Source organism: Solanum lycopersicum, chromosome 7 (assembly GCF_036512215.1).
Source record: "Solanum lycopersicum chromosome 7, SLM_r2.1".
NCBI lineage: Eukaryota > Viridiplantae > Streptophyta > Magnoliopsida > Solanales > Solanaceae > Solanum > Solanum lycopersicum.
In genome coordinates, this window is record NC_090806.1 from 60,242,718 (window position 1) to 60,268,943 (window position 26,226).

A 26,226-nucleotide genomic window follows, 5' to 3' on the forward strand; every position below is an offset into this window, starting at 1 on the left:
ACAAAACAAATTAATTTATCTAGAAGAAATAAAAATATGCTGACGTATTAACCTTACTTGCTAATTAAAAGTAATATATGAAATAATATTTGAAAAAGATAATGCACCTTAAAACTTAAAAATATTGTAACATGTCTTCCACTTATTCTCTAACCAAAGATGACTATAAAATAACACACAATTTTAGTGTGATTTTATAGTGTTAATGTAAGCTTCCACATTAAATAACTAGAAGCTATGAATATAAAAGACTATTATCGGTTCAATAAAGCAATACTAACTTATCGGTTAGCAGTGTAGGCAAAGACTAAAATAATTTTTTTATAGACTTGGACTTGGGATTTTTAATAGGTGTTTACAAAATCGAATCGGAAATTGAATCTAACCGCAAATCGAGTCAAAGCGGTATTGAAAAAAAATCCGGCTATATTTGGGTTGGTTGGTTTTAACTAAAAAAAACTAACTCAAGACCAAACTTAAATCAAAATCAAATTAATATTAATGCAAAAGAAAATCAATTCAACACTAAGAATGACAACAATATTGATTATTTGTCTTTAGTTGCACATTAGTTTAGACAATTAAAATACATAATCTAACTGTAATTTCCTTTAATATTAAGTCATGTAACTAGTACTTATTAAACCTATTTTAGTACGGTTTAATACTTTTAAATTATGATCATTTTTACTATGACTTGTTAGTTTGTAATATTTGTTTCACGCGATTTCATTATAAATTATTTTTTGTTGGATATTTTAGTGTCATTAATCATATCACATTTTGTGTTATTTTTTTAAAAAAGAAATACCTTAGATAATATTTTTTTAGGAAACACTGTAGATAGGTGTATTTTGACAGGACTAAAAAAATATTTAAAGTATAAGTAAATTATATGTTTGTATGAATACTTTACTGGAAAATCTTTAAACACCCCAAAACCCGTATAAACTTGGACTTGAAAACTCCGAGTTTTATTGATTTGATTTGGTTTATAAATTTAAAAATTCAACACAAATGTTTTGAACTGATTCCGTCATGTACACCCCTAATTGTTATAGTAGGGCTAAAGTATTGAGCCTGAGAATATTGTAAAGTTAGCTAAAATTTAACAAAATATTTATATTTTATTTATAAATAATATATACATAATAAAATTAAAATCAAACCAAATATTGTCAATTTTCAAAATTTAAAACCAAAAACAACCCTAGAAATTAGGTAGAAGGTGCAGTTGAAATGAACTTTTCTTTTTCCTCCCAAAAAAGTTTTAAATTTTGTCCCAAAACTTAGATATGCTAAAGTCTAAAAGAGAGGATTACTGTCCTAATCAAACAGATCAAGCTTAATCACGCGACAAATGTAAGATTAACTTACACTTCCATACTCTTAGGCACGTGTCACTTAGAAAGAGCGAGTTTAATCCAATACATACTCGCGAGAAAAAAAATAAAAAAAGCCTAAAGTGTTCTTCTGTTTTCCCTCTCAGTTCGAAATTCAAAATCTAAAATCCAAAATGGCTTTCAATACAATACAGTGAGTCCTCACCCTACCAATAATAATTTTGCCTTCTCTTTAAATATCTAGAACTCAACTGAAACTTTTAGCTAGGGTTTTCATTTTCATGGCGATTTCTCGATAAACTCCGTCTTTTATCAAACAATTTATACTGTAATCGGAGTCGGAGGATGAGATATATCATTTGAGAAAATATGTTATGGCCTAGATTACCTTCCGAAAAAAGTGAAGATACAAATAATCGGGATATACTTGGTGTGTTTAGGGTGCTGGTTGTTGCTGCTATGGGATGTCTCTTTGGCTGTTTCCGTATCAACGATGGTTCTCTTCCACCTGATTCCAAATCTCAGCTCGTCTCCCAGTCTCTAGCTCCTAAGGTCCTCTTATACCCTTGTTTATTTTTTTTGATGAATTTTGTTGCGGAATTTTCAGTTCACCTCTAGAAATGGTAGATTCAAATGATCTGTGATTGAAATTCGTTGTTTTTTTTACTAAATTGTGCTATTTCTCGTTTTTGAGTTGAAGTTCTGTTTGATTGAGATTTACTGTCACATTTCATCTTTCTTTTTGTGGTTTGATTTCTCGGTAGCTAATAAGGATGAAATTTGCCATTTAGGGTTACTTTATGGAACGATGAATTTCTGATCAGACTATCTGTAGCTAGGGTAGGCTGGTAGTTCTGCTAGATATGGAAGGGATCCACAATTTCTCATATCTATTTTTGTTATTTGATCAGGAACCTGTGTTGTCTCGCAGTAGGAGTCCATTATCTTCACTTTTCAATTCTGAAGGTAGTAATCTTACATTAATTATTACACTATGAACCAATTGAACTGATTTTGTTCATTAAATATTTTCAAGTTCATAAATTTTTATGCTAATGATGTCAGAAATAGGTGAGGATGATTATTTGCACGAAACTGACAAGGCTAATCAAGATGCAGGAACACCTAAGTCTGAGCTGCATACGAAAGAGCTCAGGGATCAGGTTCGTTTTCCTAAAGTTTCATCACTTAAATTAGCATTTATCAGTTACTCTATTCAATTTAAGTTGCAATAGTTGGATATGTATGAGGATTTGATAAAAGCAGATAAACATATGTAATTTTGGAGGAGGAACTTCCCTTGCTATTCTCCTCTTACTTTAAGAGGAAAGGTACTTTACATGAACTACACTAAACATAAAACTTAAGTAAACTGATGGATAAGTAGATATACCCCACTAGTTTCATTATTTTCATGTTCTGATTTCCATGTTAGTGAGAATAGAAGTGCTGTTTTTATGAGAAGATTAATGTATATTTCACATATAAAGAGCTAAGTGCTGAAATATAAGAGGTATATACAGTAGAAGAAACATCATTAGATAAGTTAATACACTTGGCAAGATAGTACAAGGAAAATCCTTTCCTCTCTACCATTTCAATTAACAAAGTCAACCATTTCAACAAAGCTTGGCAAGACACTGAGACAGTACAGGTTCATTTCGATGAAAGATGAATAACATAGGGGTCATTCACCTCCCTATAATTTGTATTCTTCAATTGGTAGAGATGTTCTTTTCTTAGCACCTGGTATATTGAAACACTTCAACTCTTGGGAAATTTGACTGGAGTATGGGGGTCATTTTTATGTTTAATTTCTAGGAGATATTGGTTTACTGAAAAAGTTAAAGTCACATCAAAATTTCCAGTCAGGGTACATTGCTGAATTTGTCTATGTAAAGAAGAAATTTTTAATTATGTAGGATAGCACCTGCTCCCTTGTGCAGATGAAAAAGCTTAATGTAACTGACATAGGTAATAAGGCAACAATGGAGAGCCTATGGACTAATTCCATCTAGTGGTGAATTGAGCCAATAGAGAATGCTTTATTAGTTCTCGCTGGCGGCATGCCTGCCAGACCCTAATCTTTCTCCAATTACTGAAAGTGAATTCATTATTATTTATTCTTGAACGAATTTTCTCTTAGCTGTTTCTATTGATTGCTGTAAAATTTGGTTATCATTTCAATAATTTGTCAATCTTTACCTTTCCTTTGATTATTTTTTGATTATTTTTATGAAATTTGTTGATTATTGTGACCTTTGCAATTTTTTGTCAGCTCTGTTAGGATTTAGATCACTTCACACTTCGGAAATTACAGTATAAGTTATTGTGAAATGCATTGAAGGTTTGTGAATTTTCTGCTGACAGAAAAGAAGATCCAATATTATGGATGATGTGATAAATCATTTAGTGCCCGAGTAATGTAGCATTCCTGTATTTCTTTGATTTACTAATTGTTGTGATTAATATGGATGGCCTCGTATTCCTTTTAGTTTTGGATGCTGATAATTTCTGCAACTTCCTTCAGATAGTAACCATCTAGTCCAGCTACCTTTGGTTTGAGATTTCCCCACCTATTTTTAGATGATTTTGCATTGTCTTTATTTGTCTAATTATTATGCAGGCAAAGTTCCTAAAAGCTTGTGGAACTTTACCAGAGACTCCTGCTGAAATTCGAAAAGGCTTGGCTAAGTGCAAAGATCTATCAGCTTCAAAAGGAGATGTTGAACCTTTAAAATTCAAGTCTTGGCTCTCTGATGTGGCTGTTGAAAAGTTCAACCTGGATTTGCTACCTGATCACCCTATTACACCTAGTAAAAGCAATGAACTGGAAAAAAAATCTGGTTCCTCGACTCATACATCTAACAGGTAGAATCTTGACCTAAATAGACGCTGGTCATTTCACATATAGCATGTATTCAGCCAATCCCTATAATTATGGTTGATCTTGTTAAAGAAGTTTTTATGGATAAAAATCCCCCTTAGTATTTTAATGTGAAGTATGCATTTAGCATGTATATATATTTTACATCTCATGTTGTCTTATGCCTCTGTAGTTGCATGACGGAGGGACAAGATGGTCAAGGTTCGCCAAAGAACTCTATTCATGGTAGTGGATCTGCTAATACTCCGAGATCCATTGAGTTTAATGCTAATCAGGCTCATAGAGACGTGGCTTCAGAGGTTTCACCAATCTTTGCTCCCAGTGCCCAGTACATGAATAAAACTGTTCGCTTTGATTGTGAGTCTGATCTGTCTGCAGTCTCATCCAAAAGTACTTCATTTGCACTTGACTGTGAAAACTCAAAGCAGACTGAGTTTTCTGGCAGTTACTCTGCATTGAAGCATTCACCCTACCCCACCCCACTAAAACTAAGTGATGAAATGCAAACACCAGGAACTGTTTTTCCAACATATATAGACAACATTCCAAATGGAAAAGCTGCTCGGATCAGGTCTCAGTACGTTTATCCAGTTTTAAACCCTGTGGATAGAGCATCACAGTTGAAGGATTTGTCTGATGAAGATTCCTTCTCAATTGAAAATTCTAATTCTAGATTATGGTCCAGTACCATGACAGAACCTGGTGAAAGGCCAAATGAAGCAAGCTTTTCATCAGAAGTAGGAACGCCCGGATTAAGAAAAGCTTCAGCTGATAATGATTCAAAGGTAGAGGCAAGCTTGTCTTCATGGCTGAAACCATCTTCCATCAATCAAGACGAGGGTAAGCTGCACACTAGTTCTGGCAACGGTAACAATGTTCATTATGGCAGAACTCCTGGAGATAGGCCTATACTTGGATTGGTTGCTGCTCACTGGAAAGATGATGAAGATTCTCGTATATCTCCTAAATGGTGGGATGGAAATGGTATCCCCAATTCAACTAACAAGTATAAAGAGGTTTGTCCTGCATAGTTCTTTAGCCTTCTCAATTATCCTTATTTTCAGTCCACATCTCAACTCTTAGCTACACAACTCAATAAGCTTAAAGCTGACGACTTTGAGACTTCGCAGGATCAGAAAGTAAGCTGGCATGCAACGCCATTTGAAGAGAGACTGGAGAAGGCGTTATCAGAGGAATCTTCCATTCCACAAAGGTATTCAATCCTTCTGTTGTTATATGTTCTTTGTTCTATTTCTATCTCAGTACCTTGACGTTTATCTGTCGTACTTCATTGTATGACAGCTACTTGATATCATTTCATCAGTTTTGAATAAACTGGCTAGGCAGGTTCATCAAGTAAAATTGATAGAACTAAAGGACCAATAGTTTATGATTGATATATCTGATGTACTTGTTTGGATTTGCAGGAAGCAATACAGTGGGACAAGACCATTTGCCTTTAACGACATGGATGAAACTGATACTGCCATCTCTCAAGTGCACTCATGATCTCAGCTAGAACTCATTTTCCATCCATCAATTAGCACAAATTCAAAGTTAAGTTTTGTCTTAGCTGAGATGCTGCTCAATCTCAAGTGTATGCGAGACGTTCAATCTGTGATGATGGCTGGAGATATATATCAAGGATTTCTGAGTGTAATATAGTTGTAGTTTTTGGTCATATAAACTGAAGTAGGTGGCAGTTTAAAAATGAAAAATGATTAAGGATATTGGTGCAATATGATTGCGCATCTGTTTAGCTATGCATCAAGTATAAACAAATTTGCTCCACTATTAATGTGATTGCAATAGTTTGAAATTTGAATCATGCATACTTTAATCTTTGTAGTTCCTTTCGATACTTGTTCTTAAAACCAGTCCAACTAATGTTTGAGCAAAATAATTGACAAGATTTTGTGTTATTTATGATTTATCAATTTAGTGCAGCACAAGAAGTTGTCAAGTAATAATCATCCATAAAAATAACAAAATTGAACTAACTTTGGTAGGATCAGAATGAACCAAGAGAGAAGAGTCAAAATTTATAGTAAGAATTAATCAAATAAAATTTAAAAAATGGAGGAGGGGTAAAATAGACATTCGAAAACAAAGAACGTGGAAACCCTATTGATAGGTATATAAGAAGGGTAGTGTTAAGTGGCAAAGTAAAGAGGGGACAAGTCATGTGAATAGAAAAATAGCAGTGAGTGGAAGAGCTTGAAGCGGCGAAAATGGAGAAAGGGAACATGTGGAAAACGAAAACACAGATCTAAATCAAATCATGATGGGATTTATATAGTTTTCAATCTGAAACTAACATTCCCTTCTCTCTTTTGCTGCTCGCTCCTCTTCATCTCTCTCTCTCTCTCTCTCTACACCTATATATATATATATATATATCTATCTATCTATGCCTCGTTGAGGCACACGCGTTTTCTCTCTCTCTCTCGCTCTCACTCTCTCTCTCTCTCTCTTTCTCTCTGCTATTCAGATCTTCAATGGCTTCCCCCTCGACCTGATGATGATTCTACACTCTGAAGGTTCAATATTTTTATTTTCATTTTTCTTTTTTTTAGACCTTAATTTGATGTTCAGATCTGATTTTTCCCCCCCGAATTTCTCAGTCTATTAGAGTTTTTTTCTGCGTCAATTGACTCTTGATAAAGAATTTTCTTCCCAAACTTTTATACGACTAAAATTTGTTGAAATTAGATTAATATTGTTTAAGCTTTGCAAGCAATTGACATAATTAGTATTTATATTTTTGTTAATATTCTAAGCATTTTCCTCCTCCAATTTTTTTTTTTTAAAATTTATTAAAACTAGTGTAACTGACCGGCTTAATAAAAGTTGTCTTGTGCTACTGGTAGTTTCGAGGGGCGATATCCTCCGTAAATAAATAAATGAGTCATCGATTCGAGGATAGGAAGGGTCAAACGATTGAAAAAAAAAACTATTAAGCTTTTAAAACAAAAGCAATTCTGTTTATCCTTTAAACGATGTGATTAATTGTATATATAATAACTATCTAAATTTTCTTCTATAAAGGATTTGGGCTAAGGCCAAGTAATTTGAATAGCACATTCTCCCGAGTTTGTAAATAAGCACTATAATTAGATAGCCTTTAGAATATTTATTCAGTTATTTTTATTATAATGACGAAATAAATTATCTCATATATATAATGAATTGATGTATATAACCTATCTCGATATAATTTCCTCTAACGTATATATAGTAATATACAAGCTTGCAAGTTGAAATAGGAACTTTTCCTTTTCATTGTTCTTTGTAATTTTACTATGATATGATTTTCAGTTTGATAGAATCAAAATTAATCAACAAATCTCAGGGCCAGGACTCTTCGTTTAACCACTCAAATTCACATTCGAATCCATCATCAATTTTTAATTGAACAAACGACCAAAATTTTAATGATGTAGGATCTAATTACGTGTTTTCATTTTAGTTTTTGAAATTATCTTTCATATCACATTTACTTCACTAGATATGTATATCTAATTTATTCAGATGTATGTATTTCGAATAGATTAAATTTCTTGAATTTTTTTAAATATATATACATTGTATTCACACGTGATTAATATATGAATCAAGGATACACTAATTCTCTTCGATCACCTTTCTATCTTGCTTGCATCTCTCTTATCTCGCTAGCCTATCAATTGCTCACCTCTCTCCTCTTTTTGTTGTCTCTCCCTATATATTTATATTTTAGAATATATCTGATATCAAAGATAAATGTATATGGTATCTTTGATATATGTATCTAACTTGAAATATGAAATAATGATACATGAATGACTTAAAATCTGATAAAGAATTTATCGATTAGTAAGCTAGTATATAATTATTTCAAACTATAACATGATCGAGTATATCTGATTGGAATGTTTGTATATATAATTATATAATTTTTTCTTTATAAGAAGAATTCTCTCTTCAGTAGCAATTTGGCTTTTTGTCTGAAGTTGAGCTACTCTCTCAATCTATGTTCGAAATTCCAGAGACACATTTATATTATACAAGGTTTTATTACATTTTCTACCCTTTTCGGCCTACGTGGCACTAGCTTGAAAAAAATAATCAACTAGCGTTGAACCCACAAGATAGTGTCACGCAGACCAAAAAGTAACATTTTTTAAAATAATATATATATATATATATATATATATAATACTTTCCACTGAAATGCAGTGATTTGTCACCAAAAAAATGTTATCTTTTAAATCTTTATGTGACTAGTTTACAGAAATTTAACAAAAAGATCAAAAAAAAAAAATGCATTTTCCACCAAGGCAGCGATTTTACTGAAATCGCTGCATCTTTTTTTTTTAAAAAAAATAAATCTACAAACTTTATAATTAAACTGCGATCCTAGCGAATTTTTTAAAAAAAAATTAAGAAAAGGCAGCGATTTTTATTAAAAAAATAATTATTTTTATAAAAAACGCTGCCATAGCAGCGATATTAAACTTTTTTTAAAAGAAAGAAATTGTAAAAATACTGTTGGGAAAGCAATATTCTAAAAAAAAATTTGGATAAAAAAATTGTTATTTTTTTTTAAAAAAACAACACAACAATGTGATTATGAGATGTTTGAACCGAAGCATTCACATCATTATCGAATAGACACATTCCTTTGCTGCAAGTGGCTATAAATAAGAGATTATTTTCGTTTTTCAAGACATTGAAAATTTTCCTCTTTGCATACATTTTTTCTCATAAATAAAATTGTCGATCGACTCTGTCTGTATGCTCTTGTTATTGTTTTTGCGTTCGTTGAAATTATTGAAGTTTGAGGCACCGCTACTTTTTTAACAAGTTAATCCGTTTTATCTTAGAAGAAATTAATCTGCAACCTCGGGTATAATAAGGGGATTAAATTTCTTAAGGAAATACCGTGATTTCTGTGGACTCGAATTAAAAATTTTCTTTTTATTTCATCTTATTTATGTTCTCGTAGTGTTTACTTATTTACGCAACATAACTATAGTTTAAATAGCTAAAACATATCTTATTCGTATATTTTATTTTTTTAATTAGTTATAAAAAATGGTGTTAAAATTTAGTTTACTAAATATACGACAATTTTGTGGTATAATTATGAAAAATGATTTCTTAATTAAAGCTTACTGAATCTAATTAAGATACCTTACCAAATAAGTCTTTTTCTTCAAATAAAATCTCTCAATAAAATCAAAATTCAAAATTCAAAAATTTCAACTTCTCCCATTTAATTGTGTATATCCAAATCAATTTAAATTTCAAAATTGAACATCTTGTATTTCACTATATTAGTTTGAATTGAATAGTTATGAATAAATAACAAAATATTGATTTTAAGCGTATTAGCATTATATATGAAGTAGTTGATTGATTTGTATAGTTCTTTAAGAGTTCTTCACGATTATGATGAAAATGCATAGAGATTTGTATGTGGTAATTGTATATGTATATAATTAGTATAGATTTGCAGATTACGATTTTTGTGTTTATGAATATTATATAATTTGTTGTATATTTTAAGACAAAAATTTGTATATTTGAATGATACTCGTATTGACTTTTACCAAATATGTATATGTGAATAATATTTGTATTTGACTTGTATCTATATGTATACGTGAATAATATTTATATTTGACTTATATCGATATGTATATGCCGTGGACTGATTTGTATGTTAAATAATTTCTATATTTAATTTTGTAAAATTGTTGACTTATACATTTGTGCCTTGATATCATGTAATATGTACAACTAAGGCATATAATGCATACGATTAAGTGCTTGTATACAATTTTGTATTTGACTTGTATCAATATGTATATGTGAACGATATTTGTATTGGACTTATATCAGTATGTTTCTAAACATTTTGTATATTATATAGTTTGTATACAATTTGTTGTATATTTTAAGACAAATTTATATATTTGAATAATATTCGTATTGACTTATATCAATATGTATATGTAAATAATATTTGTATTTGACTTGTATCATATATATATATATATATATATATATATATATATATATATATATATATATATATATGAATCATATTTGTATTTGACTTGTATCAATATGTATCTGTCGTGGACTGGTTTGTATGTTAGATAATTTCTACATTTAATTTTGTAGAATTGTTGACTTATACATTTGTCTTGATGTCATGTAATATGTACAACTAAGGCATAAAAATGCATACGATTAAATGCTTGTATACAAATTTGTATTTGACTAGTATCATTATATATAAGTGAATAATATTTGTATTCGACTTATATCAATATGTTTTTAAACGTTTTGTATATTATATTATTTGTATACAAATCATTGTATATTTTAAGACAAAAGTTTATATATTTGAAAAATATTCGTATTCACTTATATCAATATGTATTTGTGAATAATATTTGTTTTTGACTTGTATTAATATGTATATGTGAATAATATTTGTATTTGACTTATATCAATATGTATATGTCATGTATACAAATTTGTGACTAGTATCAATATGTATATGTGAATAATATTTTTTATTTGACTTATATCAATATGTTTCTAAACGTTTTGTATGTTATATAATTTGTATACAATTTGTTGTATATTTTAACACAAAAATTTATATATTTGAAAAATATTTATATTAACTTATATCAATATGTGTATTTGTGAATAGTATTTGTTTTTGACTTGTATTAATATGTATATGTGAATAATATTCGTATTTGACTTATATCTATATGTATATGTATATGTCGTGGATTGGTTTGTATGTTAGATAATTTCTATATTTAATTTTGTAGAATTGTTGACTTATACATTTGTGTCTTGATACCATGTAATATGTACAACTAAGGCATGTAATGCATACTATTAAATTCTTGTATACAAACAACCTATTGAACTTAAATATACATACACAAATAACATAAAAAGAAAAAAGAAAAATACCTCAAGATCTTCATTCTCTTGTTTGATATTAATTATGTAACATATATAATTAACCAATAGTACAACCAATTTATTATCTCATATACAACTTAAATCATACATATACAAATCAAAGAAAAACTAAAACTGTCACGACCCAAAAATGAGTGTGATGGCACTCGTCTTATCCCACCAAGACAAGTCAACCTAAAACCCAAAATCTAACAAAGTGCGGAAGTAAATGACAATCCAACAACAATTTCTATTATGAAACCAAGTCATATTAATTCAATCCCCAAAACCAGGTTGTCACGTGCACAAGCCTCTAATGTAAACATTAGAATTGAAATAAATTAGAAGTCTAAAATGAAGTTGTCTTTCAAATAAAAACAAAGTCATAAACTGGAGTAGGAAAGTTCGCTGAGATGACAAGCAGCTACCTCACAATCCTCTACAAAATGCCTCGGAAACGAAGAGAATGGAAGGTATCACAAAAATCCGGGCTCATAACCTACAAAAATTTGTAGATGCAAGGGGTGAGTACCAAACCACGCGGTACCCAACAAGCAAACCTCTAAACACAAGTTAAGTGAACAAAATACAGGTACTCCTTACGCCCTATCTAAACCTCCACGCTACAGCCTAACAGTTTGCCAAACACACCACTCAATAACCACACTCTATCAGTTTACACATTCTCAATAACAACTCAATATTCAACAGTCACAAGCTTCACAGAGAAACAATCACAAGATCAGCAAAACACATGTTCAAGTTCATCAATAATAAAAATGTGCAATGTCATGAGATGCAATGTCAAATATCGTGATGCATGTCTTTCCTAACGATACACACCTGCTGTCTCTCAGGCCAGACCCATGGGGGACATATCTGTCCATGCATCTATCGCGGCGCACGACACGACCCTCGATAAAATAGTAACCTTCGCGGCGCGCGATACGTCCCTCGAAATATAATATCCATCGCGGCACGCGATACGACCCTCGAAAATAGTACATCATCCTCTTACCACAACCATGTCTCAGATACAATGCAAATGACATGCTCAAATGAAAAGGAGGAGATAACCATTTGATAACAAAGCACAATTTAAACAAGAAATACAACACCAACAAATAAACAACAAGTCTTCAAATCATTCTCAACATCACACAAGGAAATACACGAATTTCGTACGCTTAACAAGAGTTTAGAAATCCACTTGCCTTAGCCAATCGAATAATTACTGTTGGACTTGAGCCTTCCCTTTCCGTTGAGCTTCCAAACCAATGGATTCTATTCAAGTATATATTCACAATAAGGTTTCAAAACTAACAACACTCACACTTTTATGTGTCTAACCTTGACCTAAAAATTCACCCCAAATTTATAATCAAGTTTGTAATTCTTGACGTCAATTAACAATTCAACGATCATATTTTCCAAGTTTCAAGGCTAAGTTTAAATCTTCTTCTAAACACGTACATCATTATCAACACATTTGATTTCTGCCCAATTAACAATTACAAAATAATACTTACCGACCTAGTTATAGGATATTAATGTTTTAGATATTAATTATGGAAATAATATTTCTCCCATGGTTATCATTAATTGTTGGTAAGAAATTATTATAAAATATATATATATTGTTAGCATGCTTTGTAGTTTGCTCCTACCTGGATGAGAATGAAGCTACGCCAGCCGCCACTCACAGGTAGATTCTGTTTCCCTTTCTATCTTCTTTTCTTCTAAATTACTTATGTTATTAAAAGTAACACTCCTTATTTAACCTATATTAATATTTCAGACTTGACCCATTATTATTAAAAATAACTAAATTACCCCCAAATTAATTAATATAGTTAAATGACTATTCAAAATTATCAAAAAAATAACTTTCGGGTCTGAGTCATTACATTATCCACCACTAAAAATCATGTTCGTCCTCGAACATAAGGTGAAAGAAAGTACCTGAAGCTTAAAAAATCTGAGGGTATATGGCACGCATGTCAGACTCTATCTCCCAAGTTGCCTCTCCCACTGATCGGTGCTTCCACTGCGCTTTTACTGAAGCAATCTCCTTGGTCCTAAGCTTTCGAATCTTCCTATCCAAAATAGCTATAGGCTCCTCCTCAAATGTCAAGTCTGGACCCAACTCCACAGAATCAAGTGAAAGCACATGAGATTCATCCGGAATGTACTTCCGAAGCATAGAGTCATGAAAAACAGGATGAACTGCCGACAAACTAGGTGCCAAGGCCAACTTATAGGCCACCTCTCCCACTCGGCTCAAAATCTCAAAAGGTCCAATGAACCTAGGGTTAAACTTGCCCTTCTTTCCAAACCTCATCACACCCTTCATGGGTGATACTCGAAGCCAAACATGATCACCCTCCATAAACACCAAGGCTCTAACTCCCCGGTCTGCATAACTCTTTTGTTGACTCTGAGCTGTCAATAATCTATACTGAATCATACGAACTTGCTCCATAGCATCTCTAAGCAAGTCTGTATCCAAAGAGTCCATCTCCGCTGAATCAAACCAACCAATAGGAGATCTACACCGTCTACCATACAATGCCTCAAATGGGGCCATTTGGATACTAGAGTGATAACTGTTATTATAGGCAAACTCCGCTAAGGGTAAATATCGATCCCATCTTGCACCAAAATCGATCACACACGCTCGAAGCATATCTTCCAATACCTGAATGGTCTGCTCAGATTGACCATCTGTCTGAGGGTGAAATGCCGTACTCATATCTAACTGAGTACCCAGACCATGTTGTAATGCCTTCCAGAAGTGAGAAGTAAATAGTGAACCTCGATCTGATATGATAGAAACAGGAACTCCATGTAGTCACACAATCTGACTGATATATAGTTCGGCTAACTTTTCTACTGTATACTTTACCCGAACCGGGATGAAGTGGGCAGACTTGGTCAGTCTATCAACAACAACCCAAATAGAGTCATAACCACCCACTGTGGTAGGCAAACCCACAACAAAGTCCATAGTAATCCGCTCCCACTTCCAAGTAGGAATAGGCATCCTCTGAGATACACCCCCGGCCGCTGGTGCTCACACTTGATCTGCTGTCAAGTCAAACACCTCGAAACAAAGTCTAAAATATCTCTCTTAATCCCACACCACCAGTAATGCTGACTCAGATCATGATACATCTTCGCCGCTCCCGGATGGATGGAATACCGAGTACAATGAGCCTCCTCAAGAATCAATCTAATCAAATCGTCTATCCTGGGCACACAAATTCTGCCTCCGATCCGCAAGACACCATTAGAATCAAGGACAACCTCCTTAGCTTCCCCTCTCAATACTTTGTCTCGAATGAGACATAATTTTTCATCATCAAATTGGTGTGCACGGATTTGCTTGACTAAAGAAGACCGAGCCTTAATAAAAGCAATCATCCCATCAATCTCTTCTGAAATCTACAAGCGGACAAGACTATTAGCTAATATCTGCACATCTCTAGCCAATGGTCTCTCCTCAATACTAAGCGCTGCAAGACTCCCCATGCTAGGAGTCTTCCTACTCAGAGCATCGGCCACAACATTGGCCTTTCTTGGATGATACAGAATGGTCACATCATAGTCCTTCAGCAACTCAAGCCATCTCCGTTGCCTCAAGTTCAAATCCCTCTGGCTAAAGATATACTGAAGACTCCGATGATCAGTGAAGATCTCACAATGCACTCCATACAAATAATGACGCCATAACTTAAGTACAAATAACACAGCCGCCAACTCCAGATCATGGGTAGGGTAGTTCTTCTCATGGGACTTCAATTGCCTCGAAGCATAAGCAATCACTTTCCCCTTCTGCATCAACACACCACCCAAACCAACTCTTGAAGCATCACAATACACAGTAAAGTCTAAACCTTCCTCAGGTAGAGTCAACACAGGAGAAGAAGTCAACAAAGTCTTGAGCTTTTGAAAGCTCTCCTCACACTCATCAGACCACTGAAAACCCACATCTTGTCGAGTCAATCTAGTCAATGGAGCTGCAATAGTAGAGAAACTCTGAACAAATCGTCGATAATAGCCTGCCAATCCCACAAAACTCCTAATCTCAGTAGGTGAAGTAGGTCGCGTCCAGCCTCTAACTGCCTCAATCTTGGCCGGATCTACTCTAATACCCTCCTTGGACACCACGTGTCCCAAGAATGTCACAGAAGTAAGCCAGAACTCACACTTTGAGAACTTGGCATACAACTTCTCTTCTCTCAACCTCTGAAGTACAATCCTCAGGTGTCGGACATGGTCCTCGTCTGTCTTAGAGTAAACCAAGATGTCATCGATGAAAACAATCACAAAAGAATCAAGGTATGGTTGAAACACCCCATTCATCAACTCCATGAATGCTGCAGGGGCATTAGTCAATCCGAAGGACATCACTAGAAACTCATAATGCCCATACCGGGTCCGAAAAGTTGTCTTAGGGATATCTGATGCCCTAATCTTCAACTGATGATACCCAGACCTCAAATCAATCTTAGAGAACAATGGTGCTCCCTGTAACTGATCAAATAAGTCATCAATACACGGAAGAGGATACTTATTCTTAACTGTTACCTTGTTCAACTTTCTGTAATCAATACACATTCTCATAGTCCCATCCTTCTTCTTCACAAACAATACAGAGGCACCCCAAGGTGATATACTAGGGCGAATAAAACCCTTACTCAATAAATCTTGCAACTGATCCTTCAATTCTTTCAACTCTGCTGGGGCCATATGATATGGAAGTATAGAAATAGGCTTAGTGCCCGGCTCCAAATCAATAACAAAATCGATATCCCTATCGGGAGGAACACCTGGAAGATCAGAAGGAAATACATCGAGGAACTCCTGAACCACGGGAACAGAGTCCATGGAAGGTGGTTCAACACTAGTATCCCGAATAAAAGCTAAGTAAGACAAACACCCCCTCTCCACCAATCTCTAAGCACGGATAAAAGAGATGACCTTTCTAGGATAAGAACCACTAACACTCTTCCACTCAACCCTCAGAACACCAGGCATTGCTAAAGTTACAGTCTTAGCATTACAATCAAGGACAGCGTGATAAGGAGAAAGCCAATCCATACCCAAGATAACATTAAAGTCTACCTTCCCCAGAATGATTAAATCTACCCAAGTATCATACCCAGCCAAAGAAACAAGACAAGATCGATACACTCGATCCACCACTAAGGGCTTACCCACGGGTGTAGAAACACGAATAGGTATAGTCATGCTATCACATATCATATCAAATTTAACAACAAAATACGTAGACACATAAGAAAAGGTAGAACCTGGATCAAACAACACAGACGCAGGTCGATGGCATACTGGATGATACCTGTAATAACAGCATCAGAGGTCTCCGCCTCAGGTCTCCCGGGGAAAGCATAGCAGTGGCCTCCTCATCCACCTCCATCCTGGGTGGTACCTCTACCCCCACTCTGCTAAGCTGCAACACCACTACTAGAAACTTTATCACCTCTACCTGCCTGAACTCTGCCACGACCTCTATCCTGTAGTGCTGGTGGTCTAGTCTGGAATGAAGAATTAGGTCGAGGCCCACCACAACCTCTTTGTGAAGTACACTGGCGCATTAGATGATCGGGATCTCCACAAGAAAAACAAAATCTCTGACCTGGGAACTGTTGTGTGGACCCTGAAAACCCACTAAAATTTCCGCGCCCTGTAGGTCGCTGCTGTGAACCGTACGATCTCTGACCCGGGCTATAAGAACCCCTAGATATCTGGCCACCCTCAAATGTCGGCATAGATGCATGAATAGGTCCCCGCTGCTGAAAAGAACCACTCACTCTTTGTGATCCCCTACCTCCAGATGAGGTACCATGAAACTGGCCTGATATACGGGCCCTTTTAGGGTCCCCAAACTCCTCTCTCTCCATCAATTCTGCCTCTTTGGCAGCGCTCACAATGGACTGGAAAGAAGCCCCCTCCCTAGATGCCCGAAACACAGCTGACCTGATAGAGAAAGTCAATCCCCTCACAAATCTGCGGATCCTCTCTGTCTCATTTGGAATAATGGCCAACGTATGCCTAGACAACTGGCAAAAACGCACCTCATACTCTGTAACCGATAAACCATCCTATCTCAGACTCTCAAACCTCAAGCGACTCTCCTCTCTCATGCTCCATGGGATAAAACGATCTTGGAATGCATTAGTAAATTGCTCCCAAGTCACTGGAGGAGATCTAACTGGCAAACATCCCGAATAAGTCCTCCACTAGTCTCTCACTGGTCCACGAAGCTGGAGTGTAGCATATCGAACCTCATGTGACTCAGCTAATCCAACCACATCTAGTAACTCTCGGCAGGTAGTTAGAAACTCATGAGCGTCCTCGCTCTTCCCACCCTGAAACTGAGGTGGGTCCATCTTTCGAAATCTCTCATACCTACGCTTCTCATCCTCTGTCAGAACAACCATCGATGAAACTTGACCCCCAACTGCTGGTGCAACATCATTCTGAACCGCGGGATCTACTGGTAGTTGCCCCACCGCATCCTGAACAACTGGAGCCTGTTGTTGTTCTTGGGTCTGAGCCCCCTCTCTAGTACGAGAGTCATGTGGTGTGGTAGTCGCACCACCACCCTGAGAAAAGCCCTCAAGCACACTTAAGACCCTCAATAGTGTATCCTGAAGCAAAGGTGTGACAACAGGATCTGGAGGAACCTGGTCCTCCCTGTTATCAATCTGAGGTTCTGTAGAGACCTCTCTAGCACGACCTCCCACTGGTGCTGCTCCACGTCCACGACCTCTGGCTACTGTCGTACTACTAGCACGACCTCTAGCTCGAGATCTACCCCTACCCCTAGCTGGGGCCTCAACAACTGCCTCGGGAAGTGCCTCCCCTCTACCACCAGTAAAATTAGTTCTAGTCCTCGTCATCTGTCAAAAGAGTATACAACAACTCAGTACTAACGAAGGCAACTACGCACGATGAGAAAGAATGAACAAAAGGAAGTTTCCTAGTAATCTTTATAGCCTCTCAGAGATGAGTACAGACGTCTCCGTACTGATCCTTGAGACTCTACGTAGACTCGGCTTGTATACACGTGAGACCTATGAACTTGGGGCTCTGATACCATTTTGTCACGACCTAAAAATGGGTGTGATGGCACTCGTCTTATCCCACCAAGACAAGTCAGCCTAAAATCCAAAATCTAACAAAGTGCGGAAGTAAATGACAATCCAACAACAATTTCTATTATGAAACCGAGTCATATTAATTCAATCCCCAAAACCAGGTTGTCACGTGCACAAGCCTCTAATGTAAACATTAGAATTGAAATAAATTAGAAGTCTAAAATGAAGTTGTCTGTCAAATAAAAACAAAGTCATAAACTGGAGTAGGAAAGTTCGCTGAGATGACAAGCAACTACCTCACAATCCTCCACAAGATGCCTCGAAAACGAAGAGAATGGAAGGTATCACAAAAATCCGGGCTCGTAACCTACAAAAATTTGTAGAAGCAAGAGGTGAGTACCAAACCACGCGGTACCCAACAAGCAAACCTCTAAACACAAGTTAAGTAAACAAAATACGGGTACTCCTTATGCCCTATCTAAACCTCCACGCTACAGCCTAACAGTTTACCAAACACACCACTCAATAACCACACTCTATCAGTTTACACATTCTCAATAACAACTCAATATTCAACAGTCACAAGCTTCACAGAGAAACAATCACAAGATCAGCAAAACACATGTTCAAGTTCATCAATAATAAAAATGTGCAATGCCATGAGATGCAATGTCAAATATCGTGATGCATGTCTTTCCTAACGATACACACCCGCTGTCTCTCAGACTGGGACCCATGGGGGACATATCTGTCCATGCATCTATCGCGGTGCACGACACGACCCTTGATAAAATAGTAACCTTCGCGGCACGCGATACGTCCCTCGAAATATAATATCCATCGCGGCGCGCGATACGACCCTCGAAAATAGTACATCATCCTCTTACCACAACCATGTCTCAGATACAATGCAAATGACATGCTCAAATGAAAAGGAGGAGATAACCATTTGATAACAAAGCACAATTTACAACAAGAAATACAACACCAACAAATAAACAACAAGTCTCCAAATCATTCTCAACATCACACAAGGAAATACACGAATTTTGTACGGTTAACAAGAGTTTAGAAATCCACTTGCCTTAGCCAATCGAATAATTACTGTTAGACTTGTTTTCGTTGAGCTTCCAAACCAATGGAATCTATTCAAGTATATATTCACAATAAGGTTTCAAAACTAACAACACTCACACTTTTTATGTGTTTAACCTTGACCTAAAAATTCACCCCAAATTTATCATCAAGTTTGTAACTCTTGATGTCAATTAACAATTCAACGATCATATTTTCCAAGTTTCAAGGCTAAGTTTAAATCTTCTTCCAAACACGTACATCATTATCAACACATTTGGTTTTTTCCCAATTAACAATTACAAAATAATACTTACCGACCTAGTTATAGGATATTAATGTTTTAGTTATTAATTATGGAAATAATATTTCTCCCATGGTTATCATTAATTGTTGGTAAGGAATTATTATAAAATATATATATATTGTTAGCATGCTTTGCAGTTTGCTCCTACCTGGACGAGAATGAAGCTACGCCAGCCGCCACTCACAGGTAGATTCTGTTTCCCTTTCTATCTTCTTTTCTTCTAAATTACTTATGTTATTAAAAGTAACACTCCTTATTAACCTATATTAATATTTTAGACTTGACCCATTATTATTAAAAATAACTAAATTACCCCCAAATTAATTAATATAGTTAAATGACTATTCAAAATTATAAAAATGTAAAGTTAATTTATTATTTTTAAAATACACATGATTTTATCAAAAAAAAATTATTTATTAATATGTAAAATTACAATTCTTAAATTTTTCATTTTTGTTGTTTTTCTTAGAATATTTCAAGTTGTTTATTAATAAGTTTTTATATTTTCATGTTTGTTATTTTTCGGGAGTTCTAAAGTTATTTCAAAATTATGATTAATTTATAATTTTAAAAATTTAGTTGCTTTCCTACCGATCTATTTACTTATAATAAAATATTTGTCTCAATAACTCTAATTTGTTTATATTTCATTTTCTATAATTAATATTCTTTATTAGTGTAATAATGTACAAATATTACTCTTATTGTGTTATAAAAGTTCAAAGTCATATTACCTCTTAATTACTATGACTTTTTATTCTTAGAAATTTATTATGTTAAATGTAATATTTATTTAAAATGTGAAAAATATTTTTTAATATTTTGTGTTTAAGCCAAATAAAATTAAAAGAAATAGAAATTGTGTATGTGTCATTTTTTTGAATCTTTTTTTCGTAGTTAATTCTCTCTTTTGTTCTCTTTTATGTTATTTTTAAATTTTATATTTTTTTCCAATATAAGTTGTCCCAAAAATAATTGGATATCTAAACCTAAGTATAATGATAATAATAATAATAATAATAATAATAATAATAATAATAATAACAACAATAATAAGTATGAAATTTAACTAATTAAGATTTTTAAACTTTTCTTATTTAAAATTTAATTATTAAAAAGTCATTAATACAAATATTAAATTAATCTAATATTGTAAATTAAAAATAATTAAAACATGTGATGATTGGGTCATAACGAGGACAAGTAATAGTAATTGTGGATAATGATTTATTATAGTGTTGGCTAACTATATAGTCATGAATACTAACTATTAATAGTAATCCGAGTTATACATTGACGAAAAATTATACTAAGAATATAATTTATAAAATCACAAATAAGCATAAAAGAACGCTTAGATGTAAAGTTTACATTAATATATATAAATTATACTAAGAAAATCTCAAATAAAAAAGAAAAATGATCACAAGTTTACATTTAAGTAGTTCTAATATCACTCAATTCTTATTACCTTCCCTTTTTCTCTATAAAATTTATTTTTAATATTTAACTTTTTGAAGTTCACATATATTGATTTCTTAATAAATTTCATATTTAATCTAAATATTTTTCATAGTTTCTCTTTTATAAAATTATGTGATTAAAAAAAATTCTTCTTATTAAAGTAATTATTGATATTAATATGTAATTTTATTTTAATCATTTTCATAACCGCGCGAATCGAGGCTAAGTACACTAGTATAAAATAAGTAGTAAGTGTTAGTTTAGTTATATAATCATCTCGATAACCTATTCCCTTTTGGATGTAACTTTCTTCTTTTTTTCTTTTTGGAAAAAATACAGAGACGTAGAAAATCGAATCGAAAAATATTTATTTTGATGTGTTTTTAAATATTATTTATATGTTTTCATAGTTTTTATCTTTTAACATGTTTTTAAAAAATTTTGAGTCTTAAAATTTTAAATGGTTCATAAAGATTATAGTCCATAGATATTAGTAACTCTAATAAAACTTAATTTAAGATCAAATCAATATTAATGCTAACAAAATAAATTAATTCAACACTAAGAATGACAATAATGTTGAACATATGCTTCTTAGTTTTACATTCGTTCAGACATTTAAAATACATGATCTATTTTTTAATGTTTATTCATGTAATTAATTCTTATTAAATTTATTTTAGCATGATTCAATATTTTTAAATTATGACCATTTTCTTTAAGACTTATCAATTTGCAATATTTATTTTATACAATTTCATTATTATTATTTATTAAATTTTTAGTGTCATTATTCATCTCATATTTTGTTTCATTTTTCTTTAGAAACACAGTAAATAGTTATATTTTGGTTGGACTAAAGAAATATTAGGAGTACGAGTTAATTGAGTTTGTACAAATACTTTACCGGAAAAATAAAAAAATTCAAAGTTAATTAGTTTAGTTTGTTTTAAAAATTTAAAAACTGGACACAATAATTTAGTTTGGTATTTCAAAAACTTGAACTAACTCAAAAAATTCAAATTTTATTAGTTTGATTTTTGATTTAAAAATTTAAAAATTATCACAAATTTAATTTAATATTTAAAAAATTCAAACTAACCCAGTTAACATATACCCAATCAAAAATGTACAAGTAAACAAAACCACATTATCCTTTTTTTTTCCTCTTATTGTTGAATGGTTCAAATGTTACAAACATAATTAAAATTGCTTATTGGTGTAATATCATTTTCATATGCAATTTACCTATCAATATCATTATATGGTCTTTATGCGCCGTTAATATCATCATAACAAATCAGCCCCACGTAACCTTTTTTTTTATTTGTCAAAAAAATATATTCCTTTCGAGTCCATTTCACACTTCAAAAAGTCGATAAACTGGTCTTTAAGTAGAAAATTAGAGGATTAATTAATCATATTTAACTTTCTCAAGTATCTTCTTTTAGAATTCATATTTCGTATCTAAATAATTATTTGTAATATCACATTATTAAAATAGTACATTTTCTTATGAGATATCATGATTTGAAATCTTAAAAACATAAAAACATGTTATCTGTTGTAACAAATAAACATGACTTGATAATATAAGAATTATTTATATGAATCGCGCGCGTTTAAAACTATAACTTTGTTTATTTCCTTTGAACTCTCAGGCCAGTTTGACTTGTTCATTCAAATTACTTGCCATGACATACGCAATTTTAGACAATAACGTGCCACCAATTTCATAAAATTTCCTTCAATATTATCAGACTTTTTCTTGGTAGTGTTACTTTATATATACGACATGTATACATATATAATATTTATAGACTTTGGTTAGTATATAAATATTATATTACTCCTAGAAAGACATTGCAATGACTACTACTTTGAGAATCAATAGATCGTGACACTATGATGAATATTATGGCATGGCTTAAGAAACTTATTTTTTGAAAAATATTTTTTATTGCCAACCAATGTTGAAGGAATCATCAAATAGATTAATTATTTTGTTGATATAATATATATAATATTAATATTGTTTGTAACAAATTTTAAAGTGATCAAAAGTAAATTACTAATACAAAAAAATATGAAGAAACATAATTTTATTGATCAAGATTGCGGGTACAATTCTGTTCCTCTCTTGATTCTAATCTCTTAAGATTTATCATGATTCGAGGGCCGTTAGTGACATATTTCTCGAACTATGATGATTAAATGACCTCTATATGATTATTCCATCAATTTGCGGAATATTCGACATGAATTTAGTACCTTTATATATGAATGAATTAGGGTTTAGGGTTGAGTAATTCTTAAGAAATATAATTGAAACTAAACACACCTTCTAGAGTCCATATTAAATTAAACACGTCTTTTAGAGTACCACAAAATGTTAATGTGTACAAATGCCCCCAGCTTCAAAGCTTGTAGGAGTATAGACTTGATGAAATTCAAAGACAAGGCTTGAAGTGGTCATTCTTCCTCATTTACAGCTTCAGATTTTCAGATTTTATTTACGAGAGAAGAGATGAAGGGTTAATTTGATTCCACTGGTCGTATCAATTTGTTTGTAACAAATTTCAAAGTAGTTAATTATTGTGATTTTCTAATATGTATTTCTTAATATTTAAATAATATATATTACTTCCTTGTCCAATTTATGTGGCACTAATAAAATTTTGAAAATCAAATTTATTTTCTATGTCTTCAATTTTTTAATCATTGTGATATATATTATTTTATACCATCTTTAAACAATATATATTACTTATATATCCCTATTTATTTGGCACTGATTCAAGAATTAAATTGCATTTTCTTTGTCTTTTAAATATTTTAAAATTTTAATTATTATAATTTTTAGTATTTTTTATGTAATTTTCAAATATTATATATGATTTCCTTTGTTTCAATTTATGTTGCACTGGTTCAATCAATTTTTTTAATTTATTTTTAAAAAATTCAAGTTCTTGATTATGAGATTTACAATAATTTTTAAATAGTTTTCAAATAATACGATTTTCATTATGTTTTATACAACTCTTAAATATATAAAAGACAGAACATATATGATAAATAAATTTTTAAAAAAACTATTAAAAAACAAAAATGCCCCTAAAGTGTTTTTTTTCTTCTATTCTTGCTATGCTGCCAAGCACGCATATTGACTAGGTTATCCTTTCTTATATATTAGTAACTGATTTGCTATTAATAGAAACAAACTGTAAAATGATATAAAAAGAGGATAATTATCAAAGAATAATACTCCCACCTTACAATACTTTTATTTGTCTTCTATATATCAAATTAATATTTATTTTAATTTACTCGATTTTAATACCTTACAAAAGATACGTTCCCACTTCGTATTTAATTTATTCTTATTCTTTATCATAGTTATATCTGAATGCATTTTTAAAAATATTGAATTTATTAAATTTAAGGGATGATATGTTAAAATTGTTATTACTCCTTATAAAGTGTATCAAGTCAACATTAAACATGTAATAACGAATGAAAGAGATGTTCCTTTTTTTTTGTTTGACTCGATACAGGATTTAAAAAAATAAAAGATTTTTTTTAAAAATTTTATAGTCTTACATTAAAGTTATAAAAAATATATCAAATGGCTTTTAAGTTTATGACCTTAAAATGCCACGTGAAAAATTGAAATTAAAATATATAAAAAAAAGGAAAGATCATTTTTTCAAACAAACTAAAAAAAAGTAGGTTTTTTTTTAAAATGGAGGGAGTATCACATTATATATTCAAAATGCCAACATCTCTTGTTTCAATGTAAAACATGTACTCCCTCGCAACTACATATCGTATTTACTAAAAATAGATGTTACTTAGTACTTGTCATTTCACAAAATCAATTTATAAATAACTCTATTTTTCCTTTTATTACTCTTGAGATGTATTAGCTTCGGAAATATAAATTTGACAGACATAAAAAAACAAGTAAATAATTCATGTCCATTGATTAAATTAATTAGTGGGAAAAGACATAAATTCACTTCCGAGCTTGTCCTGAAAGTCAGTTACACATATAAACTATTATAGTGACGTAATACACATCTCTGCTACTAAATAGTGAATTATTTACCCCTAAGACGTGTATCATCACACTCTTACAATGAGAGGTGTATCACACTTGCACCACATCAATACCATGTCACTGCCATATCGGATGTCATGTCAAATTTTGACTAAAATTTTCTATATCAGTCAATTGTTCATCTTCACACCACCATGAAACCACTACCATTGCCACCATATTGCTACCAAATCTATATTTTCACCATGAAAATAAAAATAATTACCATAAATTTCACCACTTACGATCAAATTCATCATCGAAATCATACTATCACTATTATCCCCACAAAAATTAAAAAGATATACAACAAAATTTGATACTCATAAACAAATTAATTATCAAAATTACATCATCACCATCAAATTAAAGGTACAAACCCATCACCAAATATCACTATTATCATTATTAATATTGATATTTTTTTCTCCACCTCCTTTAATTCTCACTTTTTTGTCACCTCACGCTAATAAATTCATCATTAGTATACTTTATTTTTTAAACTTAATCATTAATTTTATCAACCACCAACAAAGTTGAAAAGAAAAAAATCAAAATGAAAATAGTGAAATCGAATATGTATTAAAATTGAATATAACAGGAGGAAGGGGGAAGAGGATTTGGTGGAGGTATATAGTGGGGTAGATGAAAAATTGAGTTAAAAATATGATTACAAAAATAAAGAAGAAGAAGATGGTTGCATGTGAGAAGAATAACAAGAGGCGTTGGGTGGAGGGTGGGGGCAAGGTTATAGTAAAAAGGAAGATTTTAATTTGTTTTTTTACTTTATTTACTGTTAAATATGTTTTTTTTAAAAAAATTTTTGTCATATCAGTTTTGTGGAATAAAAAAATCATTTTTGAATAGTAAATGTAATAGGTCGTGTGATACTTTAAGCATGTAATATTAATTGACTTTTCAAGAAAAGTTTAAGAGTGAATTTATGT

The 26,226-nt window shown here is 32.3% G+C and overlaps 1 protein-coding gene across 1 annotated transcript; it reads left to right on the plus strand.

Moving 5' to 3' along the window:
• The first annotated feature begins 1,245 nt into the window (after positions 1-1,245).
• On the plus strand, positions 1,246-6,055 carry LOC101246265 (protein JASON). Its single transcript, XM_004243563.5, has 7 exons — positions 1,246-1,895; positions 2,255-2,309; positions 2,409-2,506; positions 3,970-4,214; positions 4,403-5,246; positions 5,361-5,443; positions 5,658-6,055. The coding sequence occupies exons 1-7, from the start codon at positions 1,713-1,715 to the stop codon at positions 5,737-5,739; spliced, it is 1,590 nt and encodes a 529-aa protein (XP_004243611.1). The 5' UTR covers positions 1,246-1,712; the 3' UTR covers positions 5,740-6,055.
• Positions 6,056-26,226: the final 20,171 nt, after the last annotated feature.